The sequence below is a fragment of the Mixophyes fleayi genome, chromosome 10 (assembly GCF_038048845.1).
Source record: "Mixophyes fleayi isolate aMixFle1 chromosome 10, aMixFle1.hap1, whole genome shotgun sequence".
Classification (NCBI taxonomy): Eukaryota; Metazoa; Chordata; class Amphibia; order Anura; family Limnodynastidae; genus Mixophyes; species Mixophyes fleayi.
The window spans coordinates 38,581,576-38,605,893 of NC_134411.1; the positions used below are offsets into that span (position 1 = coordinate 38,581,576).

Genomic DNA, 24,318 nt, shown 5'->3' on the forward strand with positions numbered 1-24,318 from the left:
CCGCGCTGGGGTAGCCTCATTCTTCTGCTGGGATTCACTGTTCACCAGTAGAGTTTAGGTGCTCACCATCCACTGGCTCCTGGATTGTCTACCTTGTAATTATTCTGAGACCTATTAAGGTTTGATTAGGTCATTACCTGTGTCCCTTGGTAGTCACGGTTCTATCTATCCAGCCCGTCTGTTCCATTCGTCCCTTGATTGTGCAACAAGTGCATAAACATTTCCTATCTGGTTTCAGGATCCTGTCCTCATCTTCTCCTTGGGACTGCCATGTACCCTTCCCCTTGGCTTGTTTCCCAACGTGCCTTAGATCTGGTATCGTCTATATTAGCCAGCTGCTATTTAGTCTCCTTTAGAGGCTGACAGGTAATCACAAGCAGCAAGTGCCCTTACGACTTACGCTGGCGATGCCCGAGGTGGCTATTGGACTCGGTGCCCCAAAGGAGCCTGGGACAACCACTGGTACTTAGGACCCTCCTTTCAACCCGTACAGTGCCCCTTCTATACAGGATTTTGTCTGGTAGAACTTTTTCCAATTGTGGGTCCATGAATTAGAGATGACAGTGGCCTTGAGTGGTGTATCCTGTACAAATATGGCAAGAATCAGCTATACCGAACGGAACCCGTCCCTTTCACAACCAATGAATGCACCACGAAGGAGTGACCTCACTTTGACATGAGCCACAAAGTGATCTGATAGGCTGAATATAGGTCCAGGACACAAAATGGCGGCCTCCTCTCTATAAGTGACCGGTACACTTTAAATGTCCCATATGCTTGAACAGACTTCTCAGGACATCGTGTTCTGCTAAACAATTCTCTTCTACAAGGACGTTTGCAGTAAATTAGTTTTGAGCAAGAAAGGGAAGACTCTAAAACACAAACGTACATTCCAGTCGCATCCCACGTGAACAGCCAATCAGCAGGAGAGACTCGCTTCTCCCAAGGCCACGCCATCCTGTAATCACAGAACCAGTCACCGATTCATTATAAACCAATGTGTTTCCTTCAGAAGAAAATATTCACAAGATATCTGGTTTTATGGTGCCCACCGATACAAATATTTCAGATCTGCAACTTTGTAACACAAAGGAATTTTATTGTAGCGTTTTATTGATAAAATCTTAAACTAACATAACTCAGTTAATGTCACGGTTTGCAGATAAATTAAAATAGAACGTTACAATGTGTTTCATTAGATGAACTTCCTTAGATCTGTTAATACTGAGTTATTATTCATCCTCTTCTGTACATTAAGACTTATAGAGAACTGTTAAACTGCCAACTGCTTTATGTGTATAATTAGTATTAATGTATACAAGGAAATGTGTAATGTGTTTGTGATACTGCTGGGAGGTGGTTGTGATTGAATAGGTTTTATATATAGGCGGATCATTATGTGAAGGGCTCATGGCTTCAGTAATATAGAGTATTATTATACATTGTTATTAAACTTTACACTTTATTTATAAGCAGTATAAATGCTGGTACTATATAAATGAAGCATATTGACATTAAGCTAAAATCTCTCGTATAGATATTAGACTGTAACACTGTATCCACTACTACAGTACAATCATGGCCAAAAGTTTTGAGAATGACACAAATATTATTTTTCACAAAATCTGCTGCCTCAGTTTTTATGATGCAATTTGCATTTACTCCAGAATGTCATGAAAATTGATAAGATGAATTGCAATTAGTTAATTTCAAAGTCCCTCTTTGCCATGACAGTGAACTGTATTCCAAAAACAACATTTCCACTGCATTCAGCCCTGCCAAAAAAGGACCAGCTGACATCAGGTTGGTGATTCTCTTGTTCTCACAGGTGAGAGAGTGTTGACGAGGACGAGGCTGGAGATCACTCGGTCATGCTGCTTGAGTTAGAATAACAGACTGGAAGCTTTAAAAGGAGGGTGGTGCTTGAAATCCTTGTTCTTCCTCTGTTAACCATGGCTAGCTGCAAGGAAACATGTGCAGTCATCATTGGTTTGCACAAAAAGGGCTTCACAGGCAAGGTTATTGCTGCTAGTAAGATTGCACCTAATTCAACCATTTATCGGATCACCAAGAACTTCAAGGAGAGAGGTTCAATAGTTGTGAAGAAGTCCTCAGGTTGCCCAAGAACGTCCAGCAAGCACCAGGACTGTCTCCTAAAGTTGATTCAGCTGCGGGATCGGGGCACCACAGGTGCAGAGCTTGCTCAGGAATGGCAGCAGGCTGGTGTGAGTGCATCTGCACGCACAGTGAGGTGAAGACTTTTGGAGGATGGCCTGGTGTCAAGAAGGCCAGCAAAGAAGCCACTTCTCTCCATGAAAAACATCAGGGACAGACTGATATTCTGCAAAAGGTACAGGGATTGGACTGCTGAGGACTGGGGTAAAGTCATTTTCTCTGGTGAATCCTCTTTCAGATTGTTTGGGGCATCTGGAAAAACTCTTGTCGGGAGAAGGAAAGGTGAGGGCTACCATCAGTCCTGTGTCATGCCAACAGTAAAGCATTCTGAGACCATTCATGTGTGGGGTTGCTCCTCAGCCAAGGGAGTGGGCTCACTCACAATTCTGCCTAAGAACAAAGCCATGAATAAAGAATGGTACCAAAACATCCTCCAAGAGCAACTTCTCCCAACCATCCAAGAACAGTTTGGTGATGAACAATGCCTTTTCCAGCATGATGGAGCACCTTGCCATAAGGCAAAAGTGATAACCTAGTTGCTCAGGGATCAAAACATCGAAATTTTGGGTCCATGGCCAGGAAACTCCCCAGACCTTAATCCCATTGAGAATTTGTAGTCAATCCTCAAGTGGCGGGTGGACAAACAAAATCCACCAATTCTGACAAACTCCAAGCATTGATTAGGCAAGAATGGGCGGCCATCAGTCAGTATGTGACCCAGAAGTTGATTGACAACATGCCAGGGGGAATTGCAGAGGTTTTCAAAAAGAAGGATCAACGCTGCAAATATTGATTATTTGCTTAAACTTAATGTAATGGTCAATAAAAGCCTTTGACACTTATGAAATGCTTGTACTGTTACTTCAGTATACCATAGACACATCTGACAAAAAGGTCTAAAAACACTGAAGCAGCAAACTTTGTGAAAACCAATATTTGTGTCATTCTCAAAACTGTTGGCCATGACTGTATAGTGATTAACCAGGATATCTGAGTACGAGACGATTCCCATAATATTCTCCTGTACCTTCAAGAGTCTATGTGAGGTTTAATTTAAACTGTACCCTCACACACCCCATTGCGGTCCCATTATGTCTTATAGACATAAACCTGGCTGTATTATATAGCGGTTACTGGAAGCTTTATTACATAGACCCCAATAGCGGTTACCATTGCATAGAATCCCCATTACCAGCTCCCCCTGCTCAGAGACTGTAGTTCCAACCCTGTAACTCAGAGACCCCATTATCAGTCCGCACTGCATAGAAGCCACATCGCTAGCCCCCGCCGGCATGGAGATCCCCCCATCCTTAGCCACACTGCATGCAGACTCCCTTCATCCCTAGGCACCGCTGCATGGAGACCCCCCCATCCTTAGGCGTACTGCATGGAGACCCCCCATCCTTAGGCACACTGCATGGAGACCCCCCATCCTTAGGCACACTGCATGGAGACCCCCCATCCTTAGGCACACTGCATGGAGAATCCCCCCAATCCTTGGGCACACTGCATGGAGACCCCCCAATCCTTGGGCACACTGCATGGAGACCCCCCAATCCTTGGGCACACTGCATGGAGATCCCCCAATCCTTGGGCACACTGCATGGAGACCCCCCCAATCCTTGGGCACACTGCATGGAGACCCCCCCAATCCTTGGGCACACTGCATGGAGACCCCCCCATCCTTGGGCACACTGCATGGAGACCCCCCCATCCTTGGGCACACTGCATGGAGACCCCCCCATCCTTGGGCACACTGCATGGAGACCCCCCCATCCTTGGGCACACTGCATGGAGACCCCCCCATCCTTGGGCACACTGCATGGAGACCCCCCCATCCTTGGGCACACTGCATGGAGACCCCCCCCATCCTTGGGCACACTGCATGGAGACCCTCCCATCCTTGGGCACACTGCATGGAGGACCCCCCAATCCTTGGGCACACTGCATGGAGACCCCCCAATCCTTAGGCACACTGCATGGAGACCCCCCAATCCTTAGGCACGCTGCATGGAGACCTTCCTCATCCCTAGGCATCGCTGCATGGAGATCTCCCTCATCCCTAGCCACCCCAAGGGTGAACATCCCAGCCTGTATCTCCAAGTCTGGTGACAATTCCGACCACTGTGTCACCTGTTACTACATCATTATATAAATTACAGAACATCTGCGGTTCTTAATGAAGCTCTGTTGCTGCAGATAATTTCTTACAGGAAATGTGCTCCTCCTCAGTGGGGGCCACATTACCATCTCCAGGTCTACGTTTGTTTTAGTATAATGTCCGGTTCCTGTGCCTCTGATACCAGCGTTAGGGAGTTTTGCGGTACAGCGATCATCAGTAGAATATACAACAATATAAAATGTATCAGCCCTCAGTGTAATGCAGGTCAGGAGTAATGATGGTTGAATCTAATTAAAAACAAATTAGCTGATTGACTAACTGCAAACTCTAATGTGCCGCTTGTTGGAATTTAAATGACCACAACTCGTCTTTCTCACAGACGAGGGAACGTCGGGCGACCTCCCCTAAAATCCACTTTGTTACAGAATTTCAATTAGTTCATCATCTGCCAGTAATGAAGGTTGGGGATATTGTTAGGGAGGGAACTGAAATACAAATATTAATATAAATAGGATCATTACATACATAAAAGGTCCTTTATATAGTGCAGGAATTGTACCGAACGCTTTACACAACACAAGAATAAAAGGTATCCGATTACTACCGCTGAACATGATAAATACTGAAATATCACAGGAAGATGGAGGGAGCTTAATGCTATTTAAGGCTTATTAATCCTAAAAGAAACCGGGCTCTACAGATGGTGCCAAAGGGGAAGTTTCACCTGTGTATAATAAGGAGAAATAATGTTTCACTAATTGTTAGCAAAATTATTTTGTTTTCTTTTGTGCTGATTAGTTTTTTTGTGTCCTGCTTAATCTCTATATCCCTGACTTCACTCCCTTGGGTTCCTCCTGACTTTAGACTTAGAGCAGAGACGTTTGTGGTTCCAGTGTCTCAATTCTTGCTGGTCTGGGACTAACTATTTGGGCTCAACATAATTTACATTGTATAGATGCCCATTTACTACCACTTGTGTCAATCCTGAGTTTGGACTCACAAATGTCTTCATTGGTCTTCCGCATCCTTTCCGGGTCAGTGGGGTCTTCCTCCGCAACGTCTCCGGGTCAGTGGGGTCTTCCTCCGCAACGTCTCCGGGTCAGTGGGGTCTTCCTCCGCAACCTCTTGTCATTGGTGGTCACCTGCCCCCCCCCCCGTCTTTGGTGACATCATGAGAATTGAGGAACTAGTTGAACAATTCAACAGCAGACCTCACGTTTCCCCCACAACTTGAGAGGTTGGATAGTTTTCGTAGAAACCTCTTCAGTACCTTTTAAACGCCCCTCTTGATAACAACTTGTTTCTTTTTACTTTGCTCAGATTTCTGCAACAGCCTACCCACCCCCCAAGGTCATTTGAAAAATATTTAGAAGTAAATGATCTTTTATGAAATATATAGGATGAAACAACAGAAGCCCTAGCGACCAGAAAACGCCCATTATTGCAGGCAATAAATCTTTTCGCCCTCTGATAAACCTACAACCCAATGTACCATAGCAGAGGACAGGGCCACAGTAATCATTATATTAGGGTGACTGTGAGAGTGAACTGAAATGTCCTTTGCGTATTCGGTTTTGTTGGCAAGTGTTCTTCATTGTACGTGCCCCTTGTAATCAGCAGTGCTGGGTAACCCTGGCAGCTTAGAGTGCCCCAGGCAGGAAGGTGTTAATGAATTAAAAGGGGGAAAATACTTTCAAAGTAAGTTTTAAGAACGCCAGCTGATTAACAACCTCAAATCACTATTTGTAAATGACACTTTGATGCGGGTGAGTAGCGTCCAGAGCGTGGACCAGAGTCGGTCTGACGTCATCAACAAAAAACAAGGCTGTCATTTCCCCTCTGTTAGGTGTTTTTGCTGCAAAATTAGGTGCTATATATTCTCTGAAGCGGCCGTGAGCTTCCATGGTGATGGTCTAAAAACTTTCCATATCCCAAATACATGGCTGTCTCTTTAAAGACTTGCCTGGCAGGGGTGCAGCCTTCAGGCTGGTGAGCACGTCACTAAATTACGCACATTAATTTACTACTTATAGGAGGTGCTTTAAATGGTACAGTCCCTTTAAATGCAGCTAGGAGGCCGATTTATTATCCCCCCTTTATGGTGGCAATAAAAAAAAAATCCATTTTTGATGCAATTTATATAAAAAAAAAACAAACCTTAAAATATATAACTTACTGATTCACCAGCGTCTGGGCTCTGGGGTTACAGTTCCACAAATAAAAATCTAATAATATTGGTAATACATTATATATATATATATATATATATATATATATATATATATATATATATATATATATATATATATATATATATATATATACGCACACACATATATGTGTGTTCATTCAATTAGTAAAGCATTTAAAAAGCAGAAGAGAAAAGTCATTATCGCCATGCTTTAATAAATCGGCCAGTATGAATGTGCGTGAGACTTTGCAGAAGTGATCTGCGCCCCTCTAACACAATCTCCATTTCAAACCCGGTGTCTTTGCTTCTGTCGAGGAGCCCAAGACATTTGTTCTTTCCGTCACTACTTAGTAACCATAGCAACGGACACCTCGCCTCTAACACTTTTTTCAAACACCCTCTCAAGGTCGCCTTTCAGTTTTAAAAGTGAGGAAAGCAATTGTTCCGTCTTTTATTCGCACATTGCTTAAAACCCCTTAATACAGCGGACCGTGCCCCACTCTAGGCTTTCTAAATATATCTGGCGCTTTTAAATTCCATTTTTAACTGCGCGTGTATAGTTTGATGGGCGGTTTGATCATTGACCACTGCTATAGAGAGAAACGATCTTAGAAATCTACTATTCTGGCGGAGCATACTGGTTGTTTTATCTTTTTAGTAGAGCCACTTTGTGATTTTGGTTTTGCATCGTGATATTGTGCAGAATTTTCAGCTATGGGTGAAGTTAGCCCTTAATGTCTCTTTTTCAGCATTGGATTAAAAGTGTTTGAGACAGACGTACGAGACGATAGCAGTACAATTTTCTGTTGTGGTTTGTATGTATTTATTTATACGACGCTGCAAAGACAGGAAGTGGCGGATTCAGTGAGCTGCGAGGTGCCGCACATTGCCAGCTATATGGCACTAAAATCTCCGCTCACTTTCCCTCGCATCTCTATGGGACCCAAGGGAAAATGAGCAGAGATTTTAGTAAGACACTTTGCGGCATCTCGCACCCAATTGAATTTCCCCCAAACAATTGGGAGAATTCGTCCGATGCTGCGCTCGGCGCTGAAATTTGCACATATTGCGGCAGAATTTGAGTGTTCCTGGTGCTACTCTAACTGCACCACATGGCAGAATAAATTGACAGTCTTCATCCATTATACATAGACCCCAAAATGCAAATGTAGAAATACAGGGCAGAATGGTGGACCAGATTCAGAACTTGAAAATGATGGAATTTCCCCCCTTTGCTAGATATATTCCTTATTAGGCTAACGATCGCAGAATACTGCAGTCCCCATAATTCTCCATGAGAATTGCGGACTCGGCCAATTTATCAACCTCCAATTTTCGGAGCTTCACCCCGATAGTCAACGCCATCTAGGATCCTGGAAGTAAAGTGATCGCTATTGTTAATTATTTTCCTTTCCATCAGATACAACAGTTCTGCTGCGTAGATACACTTACAGACCTGAACTTTGACCTATACAAGAGCAAAGAAAATATATATACCCGGGCAATGACTATTTCTGTAAATGCGGAGCACCCCTTTAATTATTCTTTCTCCAGCAGTTTTGTGCACATATACGGTAGTCAATGCTGGTATTTTAGATCTCTATCCAAAAAACACATTTGATTTTCATGGCAGATCAACATGACATGAACTGTTTGTGAAGATGACTCAGACATTTAACAAGCTGCCCTGAGCCACACACACACATACATACACACACACGCACACACTGCCGCTTTCAACGAATCCATAGATGTAAAAGACACAGCAACTTGGAAAGGGATTGCGTGAGTGAGATCAGTTGAGAAATTCATAAATATTAATAAGAGAGAGAGTCCGGGAACAACAAGCTGGGGAAGTAATCACAGATTTGTCTCGTACGGAGATGTAGACTTTGATCTGTACTGAAAGAGAGAACAGTAACTACAGATAATCAGATAATTCTCATTGCTATGACATTACTGCTTAATAACACGAAGACAGTACCTGGTGGCTACATTGACTCATATGTACTCACTGCCTATAAACCATGATTTGTCCAATCTCTGACCTCAGCCTCTCTCTCTGGTCTTCTGTATACATGTCTATAGATAAACCACTGCTCTGACCTCCTAATATGTAACTCAGATCCTCAAGTTCAATACATTTGTATCCATTCTGTGTTTTTATCATAATAACGATCACCTAACCAGTTCATTTTAGACAATGGTGAGGGTCTCCGTCTCGCGTGAGTTTGTCTAGCAAGGCCGACAACTGGTGTAATGTATAAATGGAGGCTTGCAGATCAGACCGGCTGCTTTATGGTCTTGGAAATGATTTCATATCTGAACAGGATCGAGATGATGAGACTCCATATATTATTATTAAATATAATTTTGCTTGACTGTGTCCGGATCAGAGGGTACGTTCAGCAAAAAGGACATCTGAAAGCTTACAGTCCAAACTCTTCCATACCCTTCTCTAGGCAAAGGAAACCTCCAGATCGGACACATCCCTGGCAGACCCAGATAGAGTAGTCACCACCAGGCTTACTGCCACTTAAGCTTGTTCCTTAGGGAGCAGTCCTAGACACTTTTCTTAGAGCATTTCCACACCCTCCTGACTCCTTAAATTTCCCATAAGGAAAAGATGAACAATATTTGTCCTTGTTGCTCCTCAGTCACTAATGAGACACAAGTCAGCATTTAGAGGCACTAACCTGTCGGATCCTAACTTACGGTTGTACATTCCTTAAATAAAATAAACATCCGTAGGTAGGTGGACTACAGTAAGTTTATCGCTTTGCAGCTTTGGGTATTATGTTTTTGGTTTGTAAGGACATTTGTAATCAGGAAACTGAAGAGTGCGTTGTATATTTATACAGTTGTAACCCAATCAAAAACTTCTCCATGCTTACACCGAAGACACTGGCAGACTGCGGGAAACGGCTCAGTTATTATATTAACTAATTATAGATTGAGTTTTATATACTCCTTGAAAAAAATAAATACATCCAAATACGTCTGTACCTAAGTTTGAGTGTATCTTAGACCATCGGCAGATAAACAGAGTACAGTAAGGGGTACATGTATAGGTAGTACAATCCCTGGTGAAGGCGATGAAACTTGGACCTATCTCCAGATACGTTTTACTTCTAACACTCTCAAGTCTCGTCTCACCTGACACAGATATACTGCTCTGTTTTGTGTTGGACGTATCTTGAGATATGTGCGATTTAACACGCACACAAATGTTTGACACATTTTACACCCCAAACCTACGCACAAACTTTTGTAAATAAGGGCCATGGTGTACGATGTAGGACAAGAAATACTGATCCTTCTCTCCATTGTCTTTCTCGTTCCAGATGTAAAAACCTGTCCTACGCAGAGCACCTCCCCCAGGTCAGCATCGTCTTCATATTTGTGAACGAGGCTCTATCAGTCATCCTACGATCAATCCATTCTGCCATCGACAGGACTCCGGCCGAGCTTCTCAAAGAGATCATCTTGGTGGACGACAACAGTAATAACGGTAGGTGATTGGCCGGCACTAAGGACGGGGGCGTGCATTCTATTCAGCAGCTGATTGGCCACAGCGCTCTCCAATCAGCTGCCACATACAGTACATGCCCACACAGGTGGGAATTAGCCTCTTCTATGCAATCTATCCATGGGGCCAGAAATGGATTTTTGCACTATATTTGAGAGGCTTAGGTTTTCCTTAAACAAAAAGAATTCTAGTGGACCCCTGTGTTCGTCTGCAAAATATGAGAAGTAATTTACAACTTTCAAAAGAACAATCGCTGTATTTGATATAGAAGAAACTTGCAAGCAATGAGGCTTTTTGTTCCCCTAACCTGTCGCATGCAGCCACATCTGCACCCTGTCCATTTAGGTGCCCTCCTCTTCAGCCGAAACGTCCTGTCTAATGACCGTTACATTATTGGATTTAAAGTCAGAAGATAGAATGTAAATTCTACAGTGATTTCTTCTGCCAGTATAATAACCTGATTGTCTTGTACTGTACATTGCGATATAAACTGTCTGCGCTGTGACGGCATTTAGCTGGAATGTGTTTGGAATTTCACGAATACCTGAGAGAATCGCAAAACAAATCCGCTGTCCAAGCAGCAGACAGCGTTGGTGATATAACCGCAGATCTTTATCTAAAATATCCCGCACGTCACTCAGAGCGTAACATCTACCCCTCCTCACCTGCAGGGATTCGTCTGCCAAGTTTCAGGCAGTGATTGAAAAAATAATGAAATTATAATTCCGTTCTCCCACCATCAGGCAGGTGCAGAGCATCACATGCAAACCAAGGTGACTGATTGAGTCTGAGTCTGATTGCGTTCACCACAGCGGGGCGGATTATTTCATGTGTAGGAGAGGATAAAAGCTGACATTGCCAAATCTGCTCTAATTACCATTAAGAATGAATAATGGGTCACTCAGTGTTTATACAGATATTATATATTGCTGTCAATTCTTAACTGTACTTGTGTATTATAGTAACGCTCTGGAGAGACTTATATACAGGTCTGGGACTTATTATCCGGAGCACGTGGTACTGGGGGTGTATCGGATAAGGGTTTGTCTGTAATTTGGAACACCATGCCTAAAATCTGCACACACACACACACACACACCCCTCCCCGTTCAACAGACAGAAGAGACTCTTGATGATCATGTTTGTGTGTGGCACTCACCTTGTTATTATATTGTGAAGCAGCGCTCCTCACGGTGACTGTAGTAGGAAGTGATTGGTGATCTGTGTATATAACATTCCCTCCTCTTTATTATGCATATCAGTGCTCCTCACAGTGACTATAGGAGAAGGGGCTTAGTTATATCTGTGTGTATGAAATTACCCTCCTCTTTATTGATGTATCAGTGCTCCTCACAGTGTCTGTAGTAGGAAGTGGTTAGTGATCATGCTTGTGTATATGACATTTCCCTCTGTAATTTTTGTTTACCAGTGCTCCTCACAGTGGCTATAATAGGTGCTTTGTGATTATATTTATGTATATGACATTTGTTGTCTCATTGTTTTGTGTATCAGTGCTCCTCACAGTGACTATAGGAGCAGGTGTTTGGTGATTTGCAGATTTTTTTTTTAATATACATATAGTTAAAAATCAAAGCAGACATGTGACTGGTTGCTGTGGATTCCAGCATCTTTTTTTCTTCTGCACCAAGTTTTATACCTGTCCCTGAATGTTTATGTTGTAGCATTGAACATACAGTACTACCACCTCGGTACTTTTTCTGTAAAGTTTCCAGTGTGAAACTAAATGACAGACCTTTTGTCCGGCTGCCCCTGCATAATTCATCATCATCATTTATTTATATAGCGCCAACATATTCCGTAGCGCTTAAATATGAGCCCGGTAGTGGAGCCACCATTACCATCTCCCTGACTGCGCCATCCGCTCTGAGAGATGGAAATACATTTGTGTCATTATAGAGAGAGACCGGCGCTCGGTCCGTGTCCTCTGGTGTTACGGTGCCGTGTTACGGGGTAATTAGGTGTGTGGAAAATGACAACAACAATGGCCGTAAGGATATAATCTTAAGTAATAATGTTTAGGGGAGATGCGGTCGTTCGTGCCGGTGTACATCACAGGAGATTAAGGTGGTTAGCACAATGACACACGGAAATTGATGATACAAGTGTTCCAGTCTCCAGTAATTTTCCCCCACACTCGTCCTTTCTATCCGGAGAGTAAGACCTTCTTACTCTTAAAAGCTGGATAAGTGTTTTTTTCTCCATTAGAGCCTTGGTTTATTGTGCGGCTGACATTACGGCTATTAACTCCCCATTGTACGAGAGTGAAAGCGAAGGCTCTAATTTCACTGCTGATGTGTAAATGAAATGCAAGTTCATTGCTGGATAGATAAGAGATCAGCTTTCTGGTCACCTCACCTCCACGCTGAGCGCAGTTACCAGGACTGACTAGCCAATCTCCGCGCAGAGTCTGTCGCCTTCGCCGCTCGCCATTGTTCGCTCTTCTCGTCTATTGAATTGTTTTGCTTATTATACTCAATATTTTGTAAGCGTTAGACTTAATGGATTACAGCCTGAAAAATAGACAGTCATCATCTGTGTTACCAAGGCTATGTATAGAGGATGATATGTACAGACTCTAAGTATTGCAACCAGCAAACGGAAGTTGTACTGTGCAAATGAGAATTATAACCAGCTTACAGGGCACTAGAAATGGTTCTGTGGTCTATTATTACAGAAGAAGAGTAGGTGTTAAGAAGTGCAGTGCCGGGAAAGAGAAGTTGTACTGTGCAGATGTCCTTGATTCTGAGTAAGCTCCAGTGGTAACAACTGCAAGTTTCAGATATAAAGCAGAAGAAAATTTAATTGACACAGAATAAATAACAGCTATCTCTTCCTTGTGTTGTGCAGCGAAGTTTTAGAATCTGCGCTGCCCCCGTCCCTGGACGTTATCCAGCCTTGTGGTTAGGTGCATTGTAGTTTTTTTTTGGCAAAGTGTGAGATAATCCTGTTAATTTTTGGATGTCCTGCCACTTGCTGACATCATATTGCTGACCACGAGGATATGTCCAGTCTCAGATTAAACAGTCTGTGATGTCTTTTCTGGAACAATATTCAGCACACAGACCGCCCGGACAGAGTGTTTTACAGAACGGCCCTTTGTACGGTAATTACCATCACACAGATTCCTTGCAGGAGTTTTCTGATCTGACTGTAAACTACGTTGGTTGCAGAAGTGGTGTTTATATAACACTGACCAGGACTAATGCTGGTCTGTCGCAGCCAATCTGCCGCGTGTCGGGAGATCTGAGAGATTTCTGCGTAAACCGTCCTGCGCGCAGCGGGCGAGCCCGCGGACTGACCACAGATGTGAGCGTCCAGGCCAAAACTCCTGCTTAGCACTACCTGCTTTTTACATGATTAAAGAATGAATATCTAAACTTGTTAACGGCAGGGGAGGGCTAGCAAATGTTAGCCTTGGGGGTGCTAGTTAATGACGCCATTTGAAAACGTTTTCCAGTGACGTCATTTACTAGCAGCGGGATGTCGCATAGTCGCGATTACCAAATGTCATTTTTTATAAAGGGTCGCAATTACACTTTCATCGGACATGTCAGGCTCGGATTCTTCAAGTCGCCCATACTGGTGGCGGAGTTTCTTTCATTGTGACGGTGAGTACCACCGCATTTTACCAAGAGGAACTGCTTTTTTGTTTAGTTGGTGCAGCACGGTGGCTCAGTGGTTAGTATATCTGACTCACAGCGCTGGGGTCACGAGTTCAATTCCCGACCATGGCCTTATCTGTGTGAAGTTTGTATGTTCTCCCCGTGTTTGTGGGTTTCCTCCGGGTGCTCCGGTTTCCTCCCAAACTCCAAAAACATACTGGTACCGTAGGTTAATTGGCTGCTATCAAAATTAACTCTAGTGTGTGTGTGTGTGTGTTGAGAATTTAGACTGTAAGCTCCAATGGGGCAGGGACTGATGTGAGTGAGTTCTCTGTACAGCGCTGCGGAATCAGTGGCGCTATATAAATAAATGATGATGATGAAGATGACATCACCGTCTTTCTGACCTCTGCTTTCAGATTTTTGCGTCCATTTTTTTTCTTCCTGTTATTTTGATGCATTAAGTTTCCACACTTTTATCCGTTCCTCTATGATCTCTATAAATCACGACTACCCATTTGTTTTACCCCTTCTGGGGAACACATGATTGCATCATTTGCATGCAGACATCCGGCCTAGACTCAAAGTAAAATCCCTGATACATTAAGACCCGAAGCCGGTCCCTGAAGTTCTGCGCTGGAATCCGGTCCTTCACCCAAGCGTCCATCTTTTGTCTACAAGGCGCCATCTCCTGTCCTTTATCAAACCTTTATCCACTATCTGTGCGCCAAGTCCAGGGATTCTCCGACAGCAGACTCCGTGGTTCTATAGATTCTTTTCTGCCATCACATTCCAAGTTTCTGTGTCCTGGTTAAAAAAAAAAAAAAAAAAAAAAAGGTGTCAAATACTCAGGAGATACAAAGCTCTTTTTTTAAAAAAAAAAAATCTGGGACCTGCACCACCTTTTAATTTGATCAAATCGGCCTATTTTTTTACGAAACTAATTTTAATCTGCACCAACTTCCAGGTCCTTGAAACTGCGACTGTAAAACGGTGCTTGTGGGTCCACCTGTAATTGTACATTGGTAAATGTCACATGAAAGTACAACCTACTCGTACTTTAGGGTCTTCTCCTCCTATTTATTATACATTTTTAGGGGTGAATTCCGTTCAGGAGTGGGGAGTGGCTCCGATGGGACCTCTGGTCGGAATTTAATTCGCCCCCTAAATTTTTCCCTAAAATGGTCTCGATTTCCACTTATTTTTCCTGAAAATGAGGGGATGTTGTCTTCATTTCATGCGATGCTGCCATCTTGGACCAATCGACGCATTTGTCGTACGTGATGGTGAAAAACAGCATCGACATTTCGTCTTCCCACTTTTCTAAGAGTCTTGCACCCTTTTTCTGCGACATCCTCACTCTCCAGCCTTCTGCATTTCAATTGGCGCTTATAAGACCCATCCATGTTACACAAACAACGTGATGTTTTAGTTACGGCAATTAAAAGTGGCAAGTAATAAATCAACCAGTGGCCATTAAAATGTAATGAAAGGCCGTGGATTGAACGAGCTGACATGTAGCTGTGAGCCAGGTTCTCTCTTGTAATGGGAACGCTCTCTTCTGTCACTGACAAGTGACTAATCCGCCAATCGCTCTAAACTGTTGTAGAATTCTCAGAGTTACCAATTAAACTGGAAAAAGCTGCTAATTAATCTCTATCAAACCTCCTCTAACGTGGCAAATTGGAGACGTTACAGAGCTTTGCGAAACCACAAAGGTGCGAAAGGTAATAATGGGCTTAAGAGTAATCAATAAAAATAATTTAACAGAATTTTTCTGACAATTTCCCTTTCACAATGAAACTAGATTTGATACATTAAATGGTGAGTAGGTTTAGCTGGATGCTTCTGTAATGTTCACCTTCAGGGTGTTTCTGGGGGGGCAGACGGAAGCCTGTTTCTGGGGTGTTTACTAAAAATAACCAGCATTACATATTAAAAGATGCGTGATATATACTGAGATACATGGTCAGTGCTTAGTACCACTTCTCTTGTTCTGTATACTGAGATACATGGTCAGTGCTTAGTGCCACTTCTCTTGTTCTGCATACTGAGATGTGTAGTCAGTGCTTAGTACCACTTCTCTTGTCCTGTATACTGAGATACGTGGTCAGTGCTTAGTGCCACTTCTCTTGTTCTGTATACTGAGATGTGTGGTCAGTGCTTAGTACCACTTCTCTTGTTCTGTATACTGAGATGTGTGGTCAGTGCTTAGTACCACTTCTCTTGTTCTGTATACTGAGATGTGTGGTCAGTGCTTAGTACTACTTCTCTCGATCACTGATCACAACTATAACTTGCAGTATACAGACATACAGATTAAACGGCACTAACTTAAATAAAGGGGGCTCTGTCTTTAGATGACATACATTTTATGGCTTAAACATGTCCTACTGCAATTTTATGAATGACTTTGTTTCATCTTATAAAGTTTCTTTATTTCTCTGCCTTTTAGCCCCTTCTCTGCATCATCAGGCAGAGTTGTTTAATGGTTTTGGCTTGGATAGGACACATAGGCCAATGCAGACAGCACAACTGAGTTGTGTTTGTATCCAGCGCAACAAACTTAAAACAACTCTGTCCACAGGGACGGAGCTTGGCTGGACCTGTAGCAAAATTTGGAGGGGAGCCTGGTGGGTCTGGCCCACCCCTCCGGCAGCCTCTGCCGGAGGCAGAATTTCATTCGTTCTTCCAGACCCCCAAGAGAGCAGGCCTTTCTCCCGGATCTGAGTGGGCAGGACTGGCTCCTCAAGGATGCCGTTTACACTGAAGGGCATCATTCTGGCCCCACCCCAGCGGAGCGATGATGCAATTGTGGCAGGAGTGAGGCCAAAGTGGGGCCACTCTCTGTGCTATCCTTTCTCCCAGTGAAAATCTAATTCACTATAGGGCTTGTCACCCTGGGATAAATATGCCTATAAAAGCTAGAAATAAAACTGCAACCAGTTTAGTACTAGGTGCATGAGGACGCATGCAAACAAATAAGCTGAAGTCCTCTAAAGATAGAAGCCTGTTTCATACAGCAGCGTTGGACATGACACATGCTGCAGTATAAACAGTCACAGACCGAGGATTAGAGACATTAGAGTTTGATGTTTGTACATAACCACACGGATCATCGGTTCCTCGTCGGAAGGAACAATTACTGCTCTCGCGGGTTCCCTCCGGATACACAATGCCGGAACGCTGCAACTAACTGCTTGTGTAATATGAAAGATACATTGACGAGCTAATCTGCCAGAAAATTGAATTTTCAGCTTGTGAATAAAATTGTTTGTTTCTGTAGAAAAACCAACACGGATCTGTCTGCGCGTGTCAGTTCAGTGCGCCGTGTGATGAATGGGCCGTGTGAGAGACGTGTCGGAGAGGCGTGTGTGCGGAGCGGGGGGTACATGGATCTTGTGCTGCGATTATAGCTGGATTCACAATGCACAATGAGGCCTTTAAAAAGGAAATGTAGAGATTGCTCTTCGGTGTAATACATTTCTGGACAGCAAATAGAATCGGGTGATGCCAGGAGGGGATGGGCGAAGGGGCATCATAGTCCCAAAAAGGGGCATAATAATGAAGATACTTTTGTAACAGTGTTATTCCAAACTGCAATACACCCTAGTTAAAGGACAGCTGTGTTTTATAATAAAAAGTAATTTTATACAGAGCGTCTACTGATTTGCACAAATAAAGGTTTCTGCAATATTGGCAACAGTGCTGTGATTTAAGCGTTTTCCCCTACGCAGGTTTCTTGTCTTACACTATTGGAGGAAGCATTTTCACTCATGCAGGTTTACTGTCTCTATGAAGGAAGTGTCACCCCCATGCTGACGGGGCTGTACCTGCTTTCGCATTATCACATAAGGACCACACGCTCCGGGTCTTCCTGTTATCGTATGACTAGCCGGGTGTTGGCTGTCACTTGCTGTCCTCATTCTTTCGCAGTAACAGTGGTGTGACAGAATGGACCGCCTATGCCACCCTGTCTGTTGTTGCTGGGAACTGGCTGGGCTTGCCTTGCCACCGATCCCTTTCCTTATCCCAAATGCGCCCTCTTGCCGCAGTAGAAGGGGCTCAAGCTGCTGCCACCACTGGACTCCTGGACTCCTTCACGGCTTCAAGAACCACGTTCCTTCTGGGTAACTGACTTCTTCCTTCAGATCAGGGTGCTGTGGATGGATCTCCCCTGGCCTATCACACTGGCCAGAGCTGCTGGGTAGCGGGCAGAGCGGGGGTACTGGAAAGCTGGGTCCAAACCTCAGTACAGCCGGGAATGGATTAGATTTTGGTCTAATTTGTAGGTCACAGGAAATTACGGCAGCGAAGAAGTTGTCAGGCAGGTCTTGAAGCAAGTGATGTTTATTTAGCTCAAGTGTCCTGAAAAGGACAGTTCACACTGGTGGAAGGTACCAAGTCAGATGGAACAATAATGATACATTTCAGTACAAACCAGTGTTGTTTTATACAGTTTCGGACACAGCCTCGCAGGGGGTTAGCCAGCCCCCTGAACTCTTTGATGGCCCCAAGAAGTCTGAGTTATTTTTAGTATCGGGATGCAATATGTTTCCCCAAACATGGATTTAAATGCAATTTATACTTAACTAAGTTTACACTTATCTGTGATATCCTACATCACGTGCTGTTTACAATGTTCAGACAGAATCCTTTCCCTTTATCCAGGCAGGATACAGGTAACGACTCCCTGTTGTGTATTTAAGTGTTGGTCACACATTGAATAGATTTAATGAGGACTTCCTGTCGAAGATGCACAACAGGCTCCTCAAACAAATGCTTATTGCATCAAATACCTCAGAAAAGAATGCATTTCCTATACAGAGTGCCACATGATACAACAAAACCAGCACATCTGCAATTAAAGGAAATAGCGCACGGCGCTTATTTATATAAGTAAATTTATACAATAAGTTATTTCTAAGTGATCCAGCCACAAACAGGTCGAGGCTATAGCATCGGTCGTGGCTCATACTGCGCTGACCTTTCGTGTGCCCCCCCATCCCCGCGGGATCTCGCAGGCTGGCGCACATTCCCACTAACCGCTGTGTGTTTACGCCGCTATTATTGCGACTCGTCTGTGATATTTTCAGCCTTGACATCTAATTGACATAACAGCATTCTCTAAACCGTAAAAAAAATTGTAATAAACAGTGTACATTATAACTGCAGCAATCTCCACTTCACGCTGTGTTACTGCATCACTTCAGACGTTCGTTTAGATGGGCCCTGTCGCTTTGACTAGCAAACAAGACGTCGCTGAGGATCTCTCTGGCTAATTACGTCTCCGTGCTCGATAGACCCAGCGTCTCCTCTCCTGGCGCAGCTGGAGCCCTGTCGCTGTCATGGAAATGGTTTGATACATGGTCAGACGTCTGAAGAGAGCTAATCCCCGGAGGATACAATTAGTGAACACAGAACGAGGGGCAACGTCCTCTCATCCTTCAGGGGAGATGAGTAACTTATGGTCCTGGCGCTCTGTTCCGGGATCCCTTTAGGTTTAGGTCAGTATCTGGGGTAACCAGAGTGACGTTAAAGAGATTGGGCCCATTTATGTTGTCACTAAAAAAAAAAAGAAAGATATTGGGCCTGATTCATTACCAAACACAAAACGAACGTAATGTGCTTTTTTTTTTTTTAAAAAAAGAAATACATTTATGACAGTAAAATATTTTCCCCCATAAAATACATTTATTAGGATGTTATTAATGTCTACTGTACATAAAATACATTGTTACAGTTGCTCCTGATACAAACACATGTTCTAGCTGTATACACAGCCGTCATCACTAGTAATCAGCACTTACACCTGACCTGTAGCTGGTGCAAGAGATACGACTGAAAACCATGTACCTGAGAGATGCCCAAAGCTTGAATTAGACGCTGCTGTGTGCGCTCCAGATTGGCACGTCCTTACTGTACACTGACTACGTGTATACGCCCGGTCCCCTCCCCGTTCCGCCCCTGAAATCGTAGGCTGTAGTAAGGTTCCTTTGTGCTCGAAGATGAATTGGATGTGCAGGGGCAAACGCAGGATTTGTAGAGGGGGGTTTCCACACCACGCCGCCAGTGGGTGTGACCAGCATGCATGGGGGCGTGGCTATAATATTAGACAGTGCTTGGCTGCTCTCCAACTCTTCCTATCCCCATCATAAACACGGGCAATGCTGTGTGCACTACTGTTAGGGGCACACAGCTCTCCCTTTTCAAGAAGAGCTGTGTGAAGCAGGACATACCTCCCAACTGTCCCTACAGTCAGGACAAAGTCCTGATTGAGTGTATCAGAACTGACCAGCTCTCTCCTACCTGTTCTTGCTGCTTTCAATCCTTGTTGGGGAGAGATGGCTGTGAACAGTGCAGACAGAAACGATCTGCACACAATCTGCAAAGTGGCTGGTCCCGGGGCAGGGTCCAGCCACCTCAAGCATACAGTGCCCCAGGCTGGGAGGGGGGTTTACAGGCACTAGAAAACCCCCTCTTGGTTTGCCTATGACGTGGCTGTGTTCTCTGGCGTATGGTCTGGTTCTGGGTGTGCACACTGCGATTTTACTTAAAATAGGACACCTATCGGGATTACGCTTCTTATAGAATTGGGGCGATTGATTGTATCGTTCTAGCAGTTGCAGAGACCTTAGAATGAAATGTTAGAGTGGTCTTAGCTCAATCTGAAGACTGGAAATGAAAGTGGACGTGTCACATGGTGGAGGCCACCAATCAAAACGCTGCAAATCTGTGACATCACTGAGACAACCGTTGTTCATCCAATCTGACTGGTGGTCACTTTAAAGACCATTCAGGAAAGAGAAACCATTATTCAGCACGAGGCCATAGGGTAATAGTTTACCCATATGGTGGAAGATCATTTGCCTCTATGGCCTATACTCTATCCAATGCCGTCTTGACATTGGGTTGTTAGAGCCTGCAGATATGATTGTTAGATAAACCCAAAGACATTTCCACCTTTAAGCAAGTTGCTTCCATTACATCTACTAGGCCCCGTTCTTCCCAACTTTATCTAACTCCCCTCCGATGTTATTCCTCTTCCGGAGTCACAAAGCCGTTAAGGCATGGATGCGGGAGGGTGACCTAGCCTCCTAGACATTCCAAGAGAGAAGGCCGATATGCTAGGCACAAACATGTGTATTTGCCTGTGGTTTTTAGTTTAGAACAAACAGCAATGTCTGGCTCGGTGGTCTGTGCTCACCCCCTGCATTTGGTGTTGGCTTCTCTGCAGATCTTCGCTCTTTGCACGCTGGAGTCAAACACCAAACGTTTTGTTTGGGAGAAACCTGGCGCTGCCGTTGGCCGGAGATTGGGAGATAGATTATCTGTGGCCAAAGCAGTGGTTACAAAACATCCAATGATAAAAATACAGTTATTCTCTGCATTGGTGGAAAATTGTCCAGAAAACTTATTCTGTGTTTTGGATTTTCATGGGACAATATATAATTTTGGTGGAGGGTAGATGGGATGTTGTTGTAGTTTTTGTTATCTCTTTTTATGTAGGATTTAGCATTGACATTTATTAGCTATAAGTATCTACGTGGTCAGCCAGCAACACCTCATATGTGCCTGTGTATTATACCTAGAGATGCTCACTGACCCCCGTGAACTGGTTTTGGTTTTGGATGTGGATTAGCTTCGAATTTTGGTTTTGGCAAAACCGCCCTCGTGTGTTTTTGGTTTTGTTTTTGGTTTTGTTTTTGGATTTTTTAGAAAAAATCCTAAAATTTGCTAAAATGACATAATTTTGCTTTTTTTTTGTTCCTGCATTATTATTAACCTCAATACCACTAATTTCAAGTAATTTGCAGTCAATTTTGACCACCTCACAGGTCACAATATTATTATCATACACTTTCGGACAAATACTGCAGCGACCTGGCTGGATGGTAAGCGACAGAGCAATGACACAAACACACGGCAGGTCCTAGCACATCTAGGACACATTGGTGCACAGCAGTGGCAGAAAAGAAAAATGGGGTCCCCCTCCCTCCCACCCCTCGCTATGTTGGATCTTAAAAAGCAATCCAAAAATTGTGAGATCCAACGACGTCACAATGATGTTTTGCCTCGTTTTCAAATCCAAAAAAGTGTGAAGGTGCCGAGTCGGCTCGTTACTCGGATCTGCTAAGTTCGGGTATTTTCAGTTCTCTGGAAACCGAGCCTGAGCATCTCTAATTATATCAGTATTACGTTACCTTGCTGCAGCCCGTGTCCTGTGTATGATGCAGACGTGTATCGTGCAGCCTCGGGGAGAGACGTGATTGTGGAATCTCTGATCTGTGCTCACGGAAAGGGCATTCCTAGAGTTACATTGCTCTCCTCTCACTGCTGACCTTTCTCACTGCAGATCAGAATCAGACTTAATGTGCATATTACTCCCTATAACTGATTCCAGCTGGGATCAGGGGTCACAATGAATTAAAATACTCTGTGACAAGAACGGACCCTTTAGTGAAAGCACTGCAGTCAGTGGAGAAATTGCAGCAATTAGGGACCTATGTATCACGGCCGCCATATCTCTACTAATTAACATTCTGTATTTCTTCTTATATCATCAATACAGAATGTTGTACCGCCGCTATTTACCATGCCAGGGATGTTCTGGGAGCCCCTGTGAAGACCCCCAGCCCTCCGCCATGATTTTGCTTCCTACTCACCGGCAGCCTAACGCTGCTGTCGAAAGTAAGAAGTGCGATGTACCCTCGCGGCTGACGTCCAGCGAAGTTGAAGCGGCTTCAGCTGGATTATTAAAGGCGTGTAGCACCACCCTGAATTGCATTACATGATAAATTGCTTGTCGTTGCTGTTCTCATAGAGGTCTACGAGGATGGCAGCGAGCAACAGGAAATCGGTTGAGAAATTGGAGATGTTTCCGGCGTTAATCCTTTCATAAATTGCAGGAAGTCCTGTGATAACCATTCCCCTGCCAAGACTGCAGTTCTCTCTGGCGTTTTGGCTCATCACAGGATAATAAATAGACCCCAAAATGTGTCACCCCTGGTTAGAGAGGGTTGAAATTTCTTGCAAATTGAGTTTCTGGTGGAACAGGCCGCCTCGCAGAGGTGCAGAGTTACGGTAACATGATCGTCCGGCGCTGGTTTTGCATCGTCATCCCACACGTATGTTTATAATTTATAACAACAACACAGACACTTTTTATAACTGTTGTTGCACTCTTTGTATTCCTGTGTTCACTCCTCTTCCAGTAGAGCGTGTCATTCTCAATCACGGCTTATTGTAGATTCTACGCTTGTGATGCAGCCCCGGTAAATGACTTATTAACGCCGACAGCGCTGAAAGTTGTCTCCTGTGAATCCCAGTGTTAAATCAGTCATCGCTCTGGTCATGAATATCTCTTTATGCAATCAAGTCATTGGGAGGCATTTGGTTAGTGGACTGCTGTGAGATAATCCACATTTTTCCAGACTGCAGAGAAAAGTCTGTGCAGTCAGATGGAGGTGAGGAAACTACAGCTCTCAATATTGCAAATGATTATTGTATCATAGTCACAGATTTGTCCCTATTTTTTTTTTTTTTTTTTAGAATTGACCAAATGCACTGCGCTATTCCCCATTTTTATGCTTGGTGGACGCAAGCTCATACTATCTATTTCAATATTAGGGCTTTATATCTGAATATTTATTGAATAAAAATATTTAAAATGCAAAAGATTCAATCGTGACAAAGTCCAGTGAACGTGCCATGCTGGGGTTGTGCACAAAGGTTTCTGAGACTTTAACAGCACATTACAGGCTTAGATACATCTGCTCAGGATCAAAGTGTCCCTGTTTTACAGGTACAATCCCAGTTTGTAAAATATTATTCTCCTTACATTACCTTTGCTAACATGATATGAAGCAATAAAATATCCTGTATAATATATACCCTTATATTTGGATACTAGTGATGTCACCACTTATATTGATAGAGTAAGATATACATTGTATTTGTATCACATGACTCATTGTCACCGTGTTCCGTCATGTGACTGGAGAACAGTCCGTCAAGGGAGAAACTGGATATCGGCATCACCTGGAATAGGCTACTCTACTTTAAATGGCAACATGTATTATAAGGAATTATGGCGCCTATTTCAATGTGCGGTGATGCAACGGCAATAGAAAAATCCTTTAACGCCTCAATTTATCAATTTAATACATCTGGGATAGCCAAGTGATTTAGCTGTTTAATGATGATTATTATTAAATCACAATTTACAGTAACATAGTTGATGAGGTTGAAAAAAGACACCAGTCCATCATGTTCAATCTATTTGGATTTCCTGTAATCCCTCACTTATATTTGAAATTGACCCAGATGAAGTAACCACCAATCTGTTTCAGTCGGGGGAAAAATCCCTCCTGACCCGATATTACAGTCCTATTTCTCTCTGGATCCACTAATGTCCTACATTTTAATTAACGGTCGTATCCCTGGATACACTTTTCCGCTAACAATTTATCTAACCCTTTCTTAAACATATCTATCTGCCATCACAACCTTCCCTGCCAGTGAATTCCATATTGTGACTGCCCTTACTGTAAAGAACCCCTTCCTTTGCTGGTTGTGAAATTTCCTCTCCTCTAACCTTAGGGGGGTGACCGCGTGTCCTGTGTATAGTCCTTGGGGTAAAAAGTTCCCATGAAAGATCTGACCCTTAATGTATTTG

General features: G+C 43.6%; 1 protein-coding gene across 1 annotated transcript in view; it reads left to right on the top strand.

Moving 5' to 3' along the window:
* The window catches only part of GALNT18 (polypeptide N-acetylgalactosaminyltransferase 18), a 226,063-nt gene that overhangs the window by 130,561 nt on the left and 71,184 nt on the right, over window positions 1-24,318 (top strand). Inside the window, exon 3 of the mRNA XM_075188471.1 lies at window positions 9,833-9,999. Within this exon, the coding sequence (XP_075044572.1) occupies window positions 9,833-9,999 (167 nt within the window). The remainder of the gene's footprint in view (window positions 1-9,832; window positions 10,000-24,318) is intronic.